The sequence below is a fragment of the Bidens hawaiensis genome, unplaced genomic scaffold, assembly GCF_021521415.1.
Source record: "Bidens hawaiensis isolate Kalapana, Puna unplaced genomic scaffold, B.hawaiensis_p1.1 tig00037990_1, whole genome shotgun sequence".
NCBI classification, from domain to species: domain Eukaryota; kingdom Viridiplantae; phylum Streptophyta; class Magnoliopsida; order Asterales; family Asteraceae; genus Bidens; species Bidens hawaiensis.
This window is the reverse complement of record NW_027505510.1, coordinates 96,354-113,957: the sequence shown is the minus strand read 5'-3', so window position 1 is coordinate 113,957 and position 17,604 is coordinate 96,354. Positions and strand designations below refer to the sequence as shown.

At 35.9% G+C, this 17,604-nt stretch overlaps 1 protein-coding gene across 1 annotated transcript; it reads left to right on the top strand.

Moving 5' to 3' along the window:
- The first annotated feature begins 15,190 nt into the window (after positions 1 to 15,190).
- On the top strand, positions 15,191 to 17,604 carry LOC143613643 (uncharacterized). The gene is made up of 2 exons (XM_077087298.1): positions 15,191 to 17,315; positions 17,506 to 17,604. Exons 1-2 carry the CDS (start codon positions 15,249 to 15,251, stop codon positions 17,545 to 17,547), a joined length of 2,109 nt encoding a protein of 702 aa, XP_076943413.1. The 5' UTR covers positions 15,191 to 15,248; the 3' UTR covers positions 17,548 to 17,604.

The following is a 17,604-nucleotide window of genomic DNA, read 5'->3' as shown; positions in this document are numbered from 1 at the left end:
TTGCTTATGGCCACCACTATGGTTTAATGCTTGGCGTTAAAGTTAGCGAAGCTGGCTAGACTCCTCATAGGCTTCCTTTCTACAAGTATAATGTTGTTGAAGACTTTCTGTGAATGCTGCAAAGGGGATGGAGTTAGTGTCCTTCCTTTATATTGATGCTATTTCTTGATGTATGATCTACCTTTGACTACTCTTTAAAGTATCGATCTAGTGGATCTTTAAGAAAGAGTTTTCGCAGCAAGGGTTAGCATGTATAGTCAGCAGCAAGTTTGGGGAAGCTATGTTTGATGGAGCTGGTTGGAACGAAGAAGGTGGTTTGGAGGCTATTTCAAAATATTTGAAATTACCGGGGAACCTTCTTGTGGTGCTCCGGCTGTGGTTTCTCCGTTTGTCCAACCTTCAGGTGTTGGTGGTGGGGAAGTCAGGTTACCTACCCTCTTGCCAAGGAGGTTGAGGTTACTCCTTCCTTTTTAGGGGAAGTTGATGTTAATTCTTCTACAGGTGTAGAGATTGCTTCCCAGCACCTAGATTATGATACCGACATGCTCTATGAATATTTGCATGGGAAGGTTGCTGGAGCTTCTGGTGGGGATGAATCTACCATGTAGCTCCTAGTTTGTTTATTATTGTTTGTAGGCATGAACAATTTATGTTTTGTTTGGATGGATTAGCATCCCTCAGGATACTTTTAATATTTCATCAAGTTTGTAGTCGTTTAATATGTTTGTGCTTGTTTGTTATTTTGCAATGTCTTTGAAACTTTGTTAAAGATTGATGCTGCAGACACCCTTCTTTGACTTAGTAACTAAGAACCGATGCAAAGCATATCCCATCCGCCGTTAGTCCACAAAATTTTATTAACTTATTTGTGGTATATTGTTACATAAGTCCTTAGCTTTATAAGCTTATCAACCTTGTAAACTTCTAGCTTCTTGTACTTATGGAGCAAGTTGGTGAGAGATGCTCAATCTCGTTGCATGGAGATAGTTTTGACTATCTACTCCATAACTGTATTGTTTTAGGGGATCACCATGTATACAAGAAGATGTAGCGTCTTGTTACCTATTGAGCGATATGGACTAGGAGCTCAACCCTGTACATGAGTAGGCACTATGCCGGACCTCATAGAGCCTAGATAGGATAATAAACAAGTTTGTTACTCAAAATGAGATTTTCACTCATCAATTTAATTATGACCAAAGATAACAACTACATTGACTGATTGTGTAACGTGGATTTACTTATGTTGTAAGCTTTATCTATGAAGTTCCTTCTTTTCATGTTTGGTTTGTGTCGAGTGGACAAGATGAAACAAGAAAAGGGGAAGCTTACTTTCAAATTGCATAGATGTTTTCATATAAGAATGCCAACTTCTTATTTTGGGAGGCTGGCTTCTTTGTTAGAAGGTGAACTTCTTATGTTAGAAGGTCAGCTTATTTGCTAGAAGGTCAGCTACTTTATTAAAAGGTGAACTTCTAATGTTAGAAGGTCAGCTTCTTTGTTAAAAGGTGAACTTCTCGTGTTAGAATGCCACTTCTTTGGTGGTAATAATGAGCTTCTATTATAGTTGCCTTCAGTTAAAGCACATTGTAAAGCATTGAGGGTCGGAGTCACACATCGCATGAACCACCATGACTTGTATGACATCCTTAGGAGTGTAACCACAATCCCGTTCACAAAAAGAACATGGTCATGTTTGAAAGCTTAAAGTTGTGATTCGTATGGCGTTTGGTGTGGTGCACTTTGGCCCTAATAGGTTTCATGCCATTTCCAAACTCTCCAGGTAAGCTACCAGGTCCGCGTCTGATTGGGATATATACGCATTGCTTATCCTTAGGTTTCATTAACCTTGGTGTCAAGAGTTCAGAAAACAATCACGTCCCTCTTTCGGACTACATACCTACCACGTAGAACCATCTTTAAGAAGAAGAAATATCGAAAACCAAAAAATCGGTTATTGAAAATGTTTGAAAATCTTTGTTTTAGGCATAAGCCTTGGAGTTTGTGTGTGAATATGTGTACGCGCGATGTTATAAAATATTATAAATTTGAGCGTATGAATGAACTTGTAATATAAGTGCGGGCACATGGCACATAGAGTATACATGCAATTTGGGCCCTAAATAAACTATAACTATACTAGGTCGATATGTCTAACAACCTATCTTATAGTTACGGCTCTGATACCAATCTGTAACACCCCGGATTTAAGCGAAATACGCCTGGGTGCAAAGTACAGATCACTCATAAGCTCGTAACACTATTAAAGTGGTAATAATAATATTTATTCCATTTCACAAGGTTGCAAGTACGCAATTTCTCATAATTGAAAACAAAACGAAAAACAATCCATCAGATATCACATAAGTCTTATTTAATATATCCTAAGGTATACTAATTGTCTTTGTCCTTAGCACATCATTGGATTAAACTACAACATGTTTAAAATAATATATTTTTGGTCAACACGTATGTTGGTGAGGTTTCATAAGTTGGTTTACATATAATATTGTGAGAGCTTATATCGATCTAGACCTTGTGATTACATCGATATTCATGTTGATTATAAGGCCCCGTTACCGGTAGCCCTACTTTCGTGTTGGATTTACTCATAAACACGGTTCTAAATATCAGAGTTAATTAAAACATTTACGCGGAATATAAAACTTTCATAAAACATTACATAATTCATAACTTGTCTCAAAACATCCTTTGTCTTTCAACATTAAAGCATTAAAATTAAAACATCATAAGTCTTCAGATGCCAGACTCTTGTTCAATGCCACGTGTCTCCTCAAGCAAGCCGCCTCATCCTACTCACCTGCGTGCATACTAAAAGTCAGCTACGCTGAGTGAGTTCTAGTTAGTCATACACTATACAATACACATAAACTTATATTCTTTCATTCATACTTTCATACTTTCATTCTTTCATACTTTCATTCTTTCTTTTGTATTAACTTACCTTCATATCTTACGTTATAAAGAGCATTACGCCCTACATTCCTCGAGTATTATTAGGGCTCGGTACCCTCCTTCCTCGAGTATTATTAGGGCTCGGTACCCTCCTTCCTCGAGTATTATTAGGGCTCGGTGCCCTCTTTCCACGAGTATTATTAGGGCTCGGTTTCCCTCTTTCCACGAGTATTATTAGGGCTCGGTTTCCCTCTTTCCACGAGTATTATTAGGGCTCGGTTTCCCTCTTTCCTCGAATATTAGTAGGGTTCGGTTCCCTAGTTCTCGAATATTAGTAGGGTTCGATTCCCTCTTCGTTACCATACAACCATACATCATACCTCGAGTATTATTAGGGCTCGGTACCCTTTTCGTAACCATACAACCATGCAACCGTCATTTCCTTCTTTTATTAACTTTATCACGTTCATACACATAAGCATACATATCATACTTACCTTACACATAGCGTTACAACCTGACAGTACGTGCAATATCCGAAGATCGTTCACGTACCGTCAAGCAATCATTCATACATATCATATCATTCACATAAGGCATACACTTACCTCTTAGGATAAGCGTATTAACAAACATATCAAGTATGCACACAGCCCCGAAAACATAACACATAAATGGGGCTAGAAACTCACCTGAACACGGTTACGTTCACCGTTAATCGTAATCCCTTTCTTCAGTTGTGCACGGCTGACTGTATAACAAGTATACGTATCAATTAACTATCACTTCTCATAATGTATTTCTATCTTTATATGACCCACAACGAACGGGGGTCCGGGGCAGCGGGGTCTAGGGGCGGCAGCCCCTAGCAGGTTCCAAGGGGCAGAGCCCCTGGCTGGGGTCGAGCTGCCAGGTCAGCTTGGAAAAATTTTATTTCCATTAACTGTCTTAACACATTTTTCATTAGATTTTAAATTCATTTTCTAAACGAACTTGACTTTAAGCGAAGTTAAACCTTAGGCGAACTTAGCTTTAGGCGAAGTTATCAGGCGAACTTGGCTTTAGGCGAAGTTAAACCTCAGGCGAACTTAGCTCTAGGCGAAGTTATCAGGCGAACATGGCTTTAGGCGAAGTTACCAGTTAGGCGAACTTGGCCGTAAGCGAAGTTATCAATTAGGCGAACTTGGCCTCAGGCGAAGTTATCGCTTTGAAGGCGAAGTTATCGCTTTGAAGGCGAAGTTGCCCAGTTGCAGGCGAAGTTGCCCAGATCAACCACGGCTTTGATTTCTGTCCAGCATTTTGGGCGATTTTAACACCCTTGTTATGGTTCGACATCACCCACTACGTTTCCCAACCATTTTCGGTCGTATATACGCTATAAAGCTCGGATCTTTAAAATTCAAAGATCAAGAATCATACCTTTTTGAGCTTGTTTGGATCTCGTTTACTTGTTATCACAACTAATCGCTCTCTCTCTCTCTCTCTCTCTCTCTCGGATCTGCCCGGTTCTTCCCTCGGTCGGCGGCGAAGTTGTGTGGTGTGTGTGTGTTTTGGAGTGTGTTAGAAAAGTGATAGAATTAAAGATATTTTTGGGTTTAGGGGGTATTTATATCCCTTAAATCCCATGGACCTATGGCCCATTATCATTTAACCCATCTCAATTAATCCAAGTCCATGATCCGCTCCTTACCCGATATTAATTAATTACGAGAATTCACTAAGCATAACTTCCTTTATTCAACATTATAAATTTTTGGATGTTACATTGATTCATATACGGTTAGGCTAGTTGATACGTTAATGAGTTGTGTGAGTGTTGAGATGGCAATTGGACAGAGTAACGAGAGGATTCAAAGATAAATCAGAACTGTTTTTATTAGAATAGATTACAGGGGATATATATATATATATGGGAGATGACCCTATTCGTTAAACTTAACTTAACGAATAGCTCATTCGTTACAATTACTTTAACGAATAAACATGCTTATTCGTTAGTACATTAAATGATAGCGAATGGCCCTCATTCGTTATCTCATTCATTAAACATGGTTAACAAATGAGCTTACATTTAGACGAATGTGTTACATTCGTTACGGAGTAACGAATGTAACTTACAATAGAGTGAATGGCCTTTTAACCATATTTACATTATAACCCCTATACTTTAATCTATTACATTAATAACCCTGATAAAGATCGAGACGTACAAAACATGTATCAACAAATATAAACACGTTTGTCGATTCACATGTCAAGAATGTAATATATTCAAACATAAGTAAATGGAATGCAACCAAGAATAGCGCCTCAACCTGGGGGAATGATAATAATACCACCATTCTCTACAACCGAAGACGAAGGATAGGTAGAGCAGGCACGTCCCGTCGGACCCTCCCACTTTGATGTTTGATGTTTGATGTACCAACCATAAAGCGATAAACACATTGCACATTATTCACATATAGTCATCATAAACACTATGAAAGAAATAGTATTAACATGTATGACATAGTTGCAAATCGGTTTGTAAACAAGGTCATGAAATAACGTGAAAACATGGTAACGTGCTACACCCCAAATAATTATAAAATATTAGAAAAAAGGGTTACAAAACTCACTTGATAAAACTAAGCGAACGAAAGATGAAATTAAGCGTTTAAGCAAGCTGAACCGGGTGAGTTCGGTTTGACGAGCGATCCTAGAAAATATTTTTAGGATCATTGTAGGATTCAAGAAAATAAACGAAAATGGAAGACTTTAGAAGATTCGGTTCATGGTTTAGTGTTTTAAACCTTTGAAAGCGACAATATATATTTACTCTATAATTGTATATTTTTAGAGTTTCCGAGTAAAGTTTATAAGTTGGTTAATTTTAATTATTCATAAAAAGTTGGGTTATAATATTTCTTAGTCATGTTATTAAGTCGGGCTTGTTCAAGAAAAAATCCCAAACGGGCCATAAAATGAGTTTAAGCGAGTGGCTTTTCAACTTTGGTAAAATAATATTTCATGAATAATAGATGAAAATAATTTGGTTTAAGATGTTGGATGTATATAAAATAACTAAACCAAACCGAATAAATACGTAAGCGAGTCAAGTTCGTTTTTGATGAACTAATACTAATTTTAAATTAATTTAGCCTAGTATTAAGTTCCAAACAACCAAAACTCGCAGAAAAATACAAACATGACATACCCGGAGGAAGAACTTAGATAATAAAAGAAGAAGTCTTGAACTTCATGGTTTGACTTTATGAAGTCAAAGTAGGTAAAAATCATCAAAATGAGAGAATAACAACCATCTTTTGTAAATTGAGTTGCGAGAAAATGAGAAAGAAAGAAGCTCTATTTATAAGTGAATAGATGATAACAAAGAATTAAATTTGGTCAAGACTTGTTAATGGACATGAATAACATTCAACACTTTTAAAATGATCATAAAAGTTTAGTTCAAAGATCTACTACTCTAATAAAATAATACCTCCTTTTGTCACTTGTCACTCTCTCAACCACCCTTACCTTTTTCCAACTCATTTACAAAATATGGTTTTTTTCTGGATCCCTTTTGGCTTATTACCCGGCCCAACATATTTTTTCGGATTTATATGTTTTCCATGACCCGCTTTATTTATTCTTTCAATAGAATGATAACCCTAGGTTACTCTCTGATTGTTTACATGCCAGAAGCAAAGAAATCCGGCGACCTACCACTCCATTTCGCAGGCGGCCCACATACTTCTCCTCAATATTCATCCAGCATTCGATTCATCTTGCTTGGATTCATCTGAAGCTGATACATCTTTTTTCTGACCTTGGAACGTTTTTTTGTCAAATTTTTCAAAGGAATTATAATGTGTTTAATATGATGACAAAGCTATATTAATACAATTATCATCGAAGCAATACAATAAAGCACTTTTGAGCATGCATTAAAAACTGACTTTGGTCAATTTTCTTCACTAAATATAAATTAATAGATTATTTCGGGTAAATATATTTTAGGGAAGAAATCAAGGGTTTAATATGGGAAAGCTATAATCACAATTTTTTTTAATCTGGTCAAATATATCATTTACTATGCTTAAATACCTGAAAATCCAAATTCTTTGATTATTTGGAAAGATGTACGGTGTTTCACGATGACCATAAACAAAAGCCAATGTTAATTATCTAGAGTTGGTTTGTACTTGAAAGAACCCGTGTTCTCAAATGGACAATTATACGCTGCCTTATCAAGAGTTACAAGCAGAAGTTGACTAAAGATATTTATTCTTGATAACAAGGTTATTGATCAATATAACCACAATTATAGTATAAAAGGAATTTTTTTGTTATTTATAAATTATTTGTGTAATGTTTGATTTGTACTTCATATAATTTTAATGTAATTATAATTGTATTAACAATATATGATAATTATGTTGTTTATTGTATTTTGCTTGATGTTTAAATTAAAATTCTCATCAATTCCCGTGTAATACGCGGGTCTCAAACTAGTAAGTAAAATATTTAAATAAGTTTATTATCATAAAAATAAGTTGAAACACCTTTGAAATCATTTAAAATGGTGTTAAAATGAGTTAATTGAAGATTAAACATGAAAACATATAGCATAAGACTTGAATAAAATGCAATTAACGTATAAAATACATAAAATGAAGTTTAGGATTAAAATCGTAAATATGGAATAATATTATTATAAGTTAAAAGTAGAGTTTACTAAATACGAAAATTCGAAAGCTTAAAACGGGTCAGGTTTCAGGTTTGAAATTTAACGAATGTTACATCCGAGCTTCTTTGTTTCTTTTCTGAAGATGATTTCGCAAGTCGATTATCGGGATATTTTTATGCTATTTTGGCTTTATTACTAGGATATGCTTCTTTGTTTCCCATATCGTTGAATATGTGATTATGTAAGAAGCTATATGTTTCCCGTTTTAGAGCTTCAAACTTCCAAGCTGCAAGTTTATCTGTAAAGCTGTTAAAGCTATCAGGTGACAGCTAGGATGATAGTGACTTAAAACACTTTTTCTGGCATGAATAGTTATGAGGTTGACATATCATTTTTGTGAAAAAGCATGCATATGTCTTACATAAATTTTATCAACTCCCCTCTTTTTTCATATTATCATTTAAATGGTAAAAACTTACAATACTTGCCATTTTTTCATAGAAAGATGAATAATTTAATACAAAAATTGTTGTATACAAAATTTTTTGAAGGGATTTTTCACGTATTTAATTAACACATGGATGACAGTCTTTTATTTTAGTAAAGTTGAGTAATGCCATATTTTTATTGGAAACATAAAGTAAATGTTTCTACAAAATGATATGCTAGTGTACTATTGGTACTTGCCACCAAGAAAAGTTTTTATATATCAAGCCAAAGATTTATAAGTCCAAACAACCTATGGTTGTTCATGTATATATAAGAAAAAACTTTTTGGAGCTCTTTAATATTGAAAATAATTATCAAAGTGTAAGAAGCTAGGAACCTTTTGTGAAAGAGACCTTAAAAAAGTCGTCCTCCCCAACCATAAAGAGAAGAACTTAGAAATATTTGGAGCCGAACTACAAAAGAGTTTTATATTCTAAGTAGTGCTAGCCCCACGGTGGGCGCCACTTGTTGCTACAACAATGTAGCTAACAACAAGAGTATGGCTGGTGATGGTATGGACGCTTCCAGGGTCACCTTCCAGCTTGTACCTACAACATGAAAGAACTTGTTAGAAGGGGACTAGAGACCGAGGTCTCTAGACCACCCTCCGACGCTTAACATTAGTGATTTGTCCCATGAAAGTATATAAAGTAAATATAGACATGTATACTAGAGATAGAGAATGTAAGAGGAGATGATGGTCGAGACCCGACAGTTAGAGAGCAGCTGAGGTGATCTCAGGCTGCTTAACCGGTGACTGGTCGCTGGGGTTGGATTGAGATGATGATGTTGTGCCTCAGCAGCTCGTGGACTTAGCAACTCAGAGACCAAACAGCTCAGTGAATGATGATTACTCTTTAGAGAGGGAGATCTCTTGCTGGCGTATGCCATTTTCATATAAGCTTTGCTTAACTTTTATTTGTCTTGTTGTTACTTTTACTTTATGGCAGACACCATCTTTTGTCAGCTATGATTTTATCTGGCATTACTGTAGCAGGAGGTTCCTGTTCAACTTAGGAACCTTGCTGGGCAAGTGTCAAGCTTCTCGTCTGGAAGCTTATGTTTATTGCCTTCTTGTTCCTAAACTTCTCTGGCTTATATGCTTGTATTTGCTGTTCTTTTATTCTTAAGCTTCCCTAGTTTGTGGTAGGGGTACCCACGTCATCAAAAGACATACACCAACCAACACCGGCGTACATTACTACACTACACAACAAACACAAATCAAAATGCCTAGGCGTAACAACAAAGAAGCCTCTTCGTCTTCTTCTTCCACTAAACCTACACCAAAAAAACCTTCGTCTTCTTCTTCCACTAAACCTACACCAAAAAACCTACTGCATGGAGGTCTGGTCAAGCGTTACAACATATGCCGAAAGTGGGAAAGACTCTTAAATCTATTGATCTAGTCATTGCGGCTATGAAGCTACTGACAAGCTTGATTACTCTGCACACGTCACAGGTGGTACGTGTCAGGGTTAGCCAAATGATGCTGCTGAGGTTGTGGTCCAGAGTGCTGCCGCCGCCGGCAATAACAACAACAACATCATCATCAACAACTAGGTAGTTTCATAAAAAAAAATAGGTTTTATTAGGGTTTAGATTTAGTTTGAGTGTGTTTAGATTTAAAGTTAAATATATTCTCTAATTAATTGTGACCGGATGTCGCTTAGTTAGTATGTTGGAGAGAGAGAGAGGGACGGGAGATCCGAGTCACAATTGTTTTGGTTGGTGTAATTGACGACGAAGTAAATGATCATATTAATATAGTTGTGTTTGATTATCGTATATGTTGAGCAAAGCGGATTGGGTCAGGTTAGGTTGAATTTTGGGTCAAATGGGTCATTTTTTGGCAGCGATGCGACGAACGCTTATATTTTAGCCTCTTTTTAACTCTAAATCTTCATCTTTTTAAGCCGGTTTCTGGCTATGTTTGTCTGGTCCAAAACCAGACTAAAACTAGGACTGGATGGTTTTTAACTATAGCCATTAAGACTGAATGAACCAGGCAATCGGAAGCATGTCAGATGGTTTGGCATCTAGTTGGTTCAGTTTTTGTGATTTAGTTGAATGGTTCAGTCTAGATTAATGGTCTATTTATTTTATGTGGAGGAGTTGATGTTATTAGGAGGGTTATCGCATTCAAATCGTTCAATGGTCCACTTGGCGTTGGGGCTATAGGTTATTTGTAGAGAATATTGCAACCATTCTTCATTGTCAATTCATTAACCGCCTTTCCTTTCATCTATTTAGTGCTACCCGTCGAAGCAAACACATACATTATCTTTTCGGGTAGAGCGATTCTTATTAAGACGGTACTTGGAAGCTTACCAATATATTTCCTATCCCTCTTCAAAGCACTGACCAGTGGATTATGCATACACCTTGAAAGTATTAGAAAGAAATCTTCAGTGAGAAGGTATTGGCTCCAAAGCATCTTTCATATACTTTATTATGTCAGTGTTTTTTATGCTTATTATTGGCATCCGACCTCTTGCCAGTTAATAAAAGATGCATGTATATTATTAGAATAGTAGCATTGCACCTTAATTATCCTTTCGGAGGCTAAACTAACGGTGCAAATGGCTCGCTAGCTACTCGAGATCGGCTCGTGAAAAGGTCGATTCATCCGAGTTTAAATGAGCCCAAAGCCCGAGCTTCATTTATCGAGCTCGAGCTATCTCGTTAACCTAAACGAGTTTGACATTAATATAATTTTTATAATATGTCTTTAATAGGAATTTTACATATTTCCCCTTACTAAACACCATAAATTACATACTTCCCTAATCAACAAAATCAAATTACATATTTCCTCTTTTCCTAACAAATTACTCAATTACCATTATTTAATTAAAAAAATACAACCTTATATTAATAATTATAAAGTTAACCCACATCATATCATCATCTATCATCTTCTCCAACATTCTCACTTCTGGATAGCTTGATTTTGCGGTGACTTATCCGGTCACCTGACACACCCTAATTCTCACCTCCTACCTCCTCAACATCATCTCATCTAAATTCCGCTGTCTCACTCTACATAACCCCACCGACGACATCTATTACCGTGCGTCGCTCAAATATGGAAAACATGAGTTGTGGCGGTGGTGGTCGTCGGAGATGGATTGTGTAAGACCCCGAATCCCGGGAATCCCACAGTTGGTATTCATCCATCATACTTATAAAAATACTTAAACTTGAAAACCGTTCATTTCATTAAAATAACCAATTCAGAGTATAATTCATCGGAAAACATAAATAATAAAATAAGTTCCCAAAATCCAGGGGATATTGCCCAAAACCAATTTAATTATATTTTATAACCCTTTTATAAATAAAATGTTCAATAATAAAATCTTCCTTCCACGTATGCCCTTCACCGTCCAAGTAGCTTCGTGCACGTCCAAGCGATAAGGCATCCTCTTCCTAACCTGAAACTCACACTAACATGCACACAAAGTCAGCTTGAGCTGTGTGAGTTCAAGTTTTAATAAATAACATCAATAATAATAATCATAATAGTCATTCCCAAATGTTTTAAACTATAAAAGGGATACATCAGTTAGGCCATCATCTTCGACAAATAATCATCCTTATGTATATATACATATATAAACCTACATATAAACATCTTTATAAGTGCACCCTATATATATATATATATATATATATATATATATATATATATATATATATATATATATAAATATATATATATATATATAACATCCAAGTAATAACATCAGGGTCGAGCAAACGTATAACCCAAACACGTAACATCAGGGTCGAGCAAACGTACAACCCAAACACGTAACATCTCATCAACGTATGCAAACACAAAGTAAGCATACGTAACATCCGTAGTCGATACGACTACAACATCGCCAAATATATGCCATAAAATAATATATATATATATATATATACATACTATAACATCCCAAGGCCTACCATATACTAGCAAGCCTATATAAAATAGTTTAATCAAGTAAAATCACTTAGGTGTGTATGCTAGCCCAAAACTTAAAAAGAGTTAAAAAGGGCATCATGAACTCACCTGACACGAGACACGGATTCACCACGAGCTAGAGAATCCCTAAGTAATCCCAAGATTCAAACACCTGCCGGTTTACATGCAATCAATACTAACGACATCAAGATGACTCGTTTATCCTACGAGACATTCTAACGGGGTTCGGGTCACTTAAAGCCTCGACCTCATCAAACTAAATCACAACAGCCCCCGAGGCCTCACATTCACCAAAACGACCCTTAGACACTCCCGAGAATAAAGAATTCCCAAATTACCCCCGGAAGCACTAGGTGATACCGATACACGCGTTTAAGAGTCGTTTTGGCCATTAACATTCAACTCAGCCCCGTGTGGACCCAACATGATAAAATCACAGCCAACAAGTCCACACGACGCTACACGAGTCAAATGGGTCGGTAACTCGCAAGTACAACGCACCAACTACTCAATGAACGAAATTGCGCGTTGTACCGACTCGTTGGAGTAACCGACAACTAATTCAGCCCCATAACTTATAAAAATGATTTTTCAACAGCCCGTACATCAAACTAAATTTCCCCGAGCTGAATTGGTCGTTAATCACTTCAACCCTCGCGTTAAACGCATCCAACTACAATTCTAGTCAACCGAACACAATCTTTCAAACGATAACTAGTTGACCAATCTAACGAACACCAATGAACACGATACTTAAGTATGATTTACGAGACATACCTAGGAAGATTGTGGTACAAAAACTCACTTCAAACAGCCCCGACAAAAACACAATTGAACATCCACCGGTTAAGCCTAAAACGAACTTATCGATCAATAACAAGTAAAACGTGCAGATTTTAGCATGCGAAGATGCATTTAATTACATAGGATAACCTTTGAAATAAATTATTAAATTTTTACCAGACTTTAATAAATGTCTTAGGTTTATAAAAATATTTTTATTATATTTTTCTAGTGGACAGAAAAATTATAAAAATTCCTCCAACACATCAAGGTACTTGCAGCTATTTCAGTGCGCAACAAAATGGTTTTATTTTTATAAAATTCATTACCGAACAAAATTAAACGATTCCAATTGGGTTTGATTCTTAACTCAAAATATTAAGTTCCAGAAGTGGACCAACTAATTTGGACTTGTTGAAAAAGAGTTATGATGTTGGGAAGACATACCAGAGTCCGTCATCCCGCAGCAGCTTTGACATTCGATTTTATAAATTCATAAAAACCATTCAAATCTCGCCCAAAAATTACATATTATACATTTCTGGAAACTAGACTCAAAGTAGAACATAATGGAATCAAGAATCGATCAAAAACAATGGATTATCATTGCGTTACGGACCCTACAATAAACGTATACGAATCTGTCAGCAAATCTGTTATCATCAAAACTCAACCCTAACGTGTTCGATAACGGGTTTAATGGTGAAAAAGACTTGCATGAACGTTAGACTAACCTTTAATCGATGTTTTACGCTCACGACTTAGCCGGGAAAAGGAAAATCGCATGGGGGGGGGGGGTCTTGGGAGCTGCCGATCGGAAGTGGTGAAAGGGGTTAGGGTTAGGTTGTTTATGTTATAAACATTTTTCACATCTAGTCCCTCCAATTATAAAGAATTAACATTTTGGTTTAAAAGTTAAATGTTATAACATACCGGGATGGCGAGAGGGCTTCTGAGAAAGGTCGGTTAAACCCCGAGAATTATACATACTTTACAGGCTTTAATTCTTTTAAACCGGAAATTAACGGGTGTTACAGATTGAGCAAACCCGGTAAAACGAAACTGTGGTTAAACTTGCAAATCATTTGAACTTGCACTATGTGATTAGAAAATCGTTTGTTATATGATAGAATCAAGGCTAAATGCCTAAAATTCATGTTTTATGGGGGGGGGGGGGGTTCGAGAAGTTGGAGAAAAGAAAGATATGGTAAAGAAGATAACAAGGAAGAAGAAACCGATTGGTGCACAAAAATTGGTGTCATTTTTCTTTCATATAAGGGATAAAATTGTCCATTAATTTGTTAATTTTAGTTAAATGGATATATATATATATATGTGTGTAATATATGTGTTTAAGTGAGGGGAAATATGTAATTGAGTTTTATGGATTGGGAAAGTATGTAATTAAAGATCTTATGAAGTGGATATATGTAAATGCCCCTTACTAATTATTAACTAGTATTTAGGACCCGCGTTTTCCCGCGGGACCGCCGCTCTTTGACGTATTAAACGCTGAAAAAAGTTAACATCATTTATATTGAAACGTTGATAAAAACAAAGATGTCACAATGAAAATCCGAATATTATACAAAGCACATTCTTAAAGTTGTAAGAGAAAAAAATAACCTGTAAAAAAATCAAAACCTTGAAGCAGCTTTGAGGGTTTGTATGTGCGCTTCGATGCCTTGCACATTACGACAACACGTCTTTGTTTCGAATGAGTTTTACATCAAAACATAGATAAATATAAGTTTGTCGCGTCGTATATTATGAATTTAATAAAACATCAAAATTTATAAAGTTAGGAAAAAAAATAAATGAGAATGTGTCATTAAGAATCTTTAGGTAAACTTGAGGGGATGAGGTATAAAATTTGAGAGGTAAAAGGGTAACAATATTGTTAAAGTTTTGATACGTTGGTAACTTTTATCAAACTTTTATCAAACTCATACATGTAAACAAAGAGAAAATGCATTACAATATTGTACCTAATGCTTAATATTTTGTAAAAAACGAATAGTAAAATTGAAAGAAGATCACAATGGTAGTTGCTATTACTAATATAAATATGAATAATCCTAAAGCACGCGTAACATTGAAGACCACCTAAGGGATGATAAGTTAATATCATGCACAAAAAGCTTGTACGACATGTAATAAGTGTACCAACACAAATGAATAGTAGTATGCTCTTACAAAAGGAATCTACCAATTAATATATATAATAATTAATTTATATAATGCTATGATTTAAATGCCTAAATAATATGTAGTATGTTAAATATCAAATTAAATGAAAAAAATTATATAAAAACAGTTATAAACATATAAAATTTATTTAAAAAACATACGTTAGGTTCTTTTGGTTATTCTTTGTGTAAAGTTGGGAAATGGAGGGACGCGCTTGATATGGTTAAAAGAGGAAAGTTTGTTATTGATACCGTGTTGTATACAAGAATGATTGGCGGTTTGTGTGAGGGTTCGCATTTTGAAGAAGCTATGGAGTTTTTGAACCGAATGAGGTGTGATTCTTGTTATCCTAATGTTATTACTTATAGGACGTTGCTTTGTGGGTGTTTGAATAAAGGAAAGTTGGGTAGATGTAAGCGAATTCTTAGTATGATGATTGCCGAAGGGTGTTATCCGAGCCCTAAAATATATAATTCTTTAGTTCATGCTTTTTGTAAGTCGGGAGATTTTGCTTATGCTTATAAGTTGGTTAAAGATACGGGGAAATACGGTGTGCGGCCTACTTATGTAATTTACAACATTTTTATTGGTGGGATTTGTGGAAAGAACGAGATGCCGAGTACTGATAATTTGAATTTGGCCGAAATGGCTTATGGTCAAATGATAGTGGGTGGATTTGTGTTGAATAAAGTCAATGTTAGTAATTATGCTCAATGCCTTTGCGGGGCCGGGAAGTTTGAGAAAGCTTATAATGTTATTCAAGAAATGATGAAAAATGGTTTTGTACCCGATAACAGTACGTATAATAAAGTAATTAGCCTTTTGTCTGACGCCACTAAGTTTGAGAAGGCGTTTTGGTTATTTAAAGAAATGAAAAAGAATGGTGCTGTTCCAAACGTTCATACGTATACAATGTTGATTGATGCCTTTTGTAAAGCGGGATTGATTCCACAAGCGCGCATTTGGTTTGATGAAATGGTTGCAAACGGTTGTGCTCCAAATGTGGTCACTTATACTGCACTTATACATGCTTATCTTAAAGCTAATAAGATAACCGAAGCTAATGAGTTGTTTGAGGTGATGTTATCATGTGGTTGCTCTCCAAACGTTGTCACACTCACGGCTCTAATTGACGGTCATTGTAAAATCGGTCAAATCGAGAAAGCATTGCAAATCTACACAAGAATGAAGGGTCAAGAAGTCCCCGATGTGGATATGTACTTTAAAGGCTCAGAAAGCAACACGTGGGGCCCAAACGTTATAACATATGGAGCTTTGGTTGACGGTTTGTGTAAAGCACATAACGTTGACCAGGCGGTCAAACTTTTGGATGTGATGTCTAGTGAGGGTTGTGAACCTAATAATGTTGTGTATGATGCTCTTATTGATGGTTTGTTTAAAGACGGGAAGTTAGAGGAAGCGGAAGACGTGTATTTAAAAATGTGTGAAAAGGGATATAATCCAAATGTTTTCACTTACGGGGCTATGATTGATAAGATGTTTAAAGATAGTCGTTTGGATCTTGCTTCACGGGTATTATCGAAGATGCTTGAAGATTCTTGCCCGCTTAATGTTGTAATTTACACGGAAATGATTGACGGGCTTTGTAAAGTCAGGAAGACAGACGAAGCTTATCGCCTCATGGAAATGATGGAGACAAAAGGGTGTAAACCGAATGTTGTTACTTACACAGCTATGATTAATGGATTTGGAATGATAGGTAAGGTGGATAAAAGTCTTGAACTTTTTAAACAAATGAGTAGTAAAAAATGTGCACCAAATTATGTTACTTATAGTGTTTTGATTCATCATTGTTGTGCTTCGGGCCTATTGGATGAGGCCCATGGGCTTTTAGAAGAGATGAAAATGACGTATTGGCCCAAACATATGGCGGGCTATCGGAAGGTTATTGAAGGGTTTAATCGGGAGTTTTTGGTTAGCATTGGTTTGTTAGATAATATAAGTGAGTATGATTTTGTGCCGGTTATTCCAGTTTATAAACTTTTGGTTGATAGTTATAGAAAGTCTGGAAAGTTGGAACTGGCTTTGGAGTTGCTTAAAGAAATGGGTTCGATATCTTCTTCGGTTAATAAAAATTTATACTTTTCAATGATCGAGAGTCTTTTGGTTTCACATAGGGTAGAGAAAGCTTTTGAGTTATACGCAGATATGATAAGTAAAGGTGGTGTTCCTGAATTTAGTGTTTTGGTCAACCTGGTCAAAGGTCTTGTAGAAGTCAACCGATGGGAGGATGCAATGCAGTTGTCACACAGCCTTTGTTACACGGTACAAGTTTCTCTAATCGCGTGTTTGTTAATGTTTAAAAAGCTACAACTTTTGTTTCTAATTGACCAAAAGATTTGTCTTTTATGAACTGTTTAGGTTTCTTTTAGGTATTTAGTTGATGGTTAGTTCTAATGAGTATATTTAATATTTTTCTTTATTAAAAATTTGAAAATTTATGGTATGTGAACAGGATATACAGTGGGTTTCTTACAACCACGCAAACGATAAGTAGGAAAACTGACTTAACTCAGTAGGCAACATTTTGGCTCAAATGGCGATCCATGTCAGC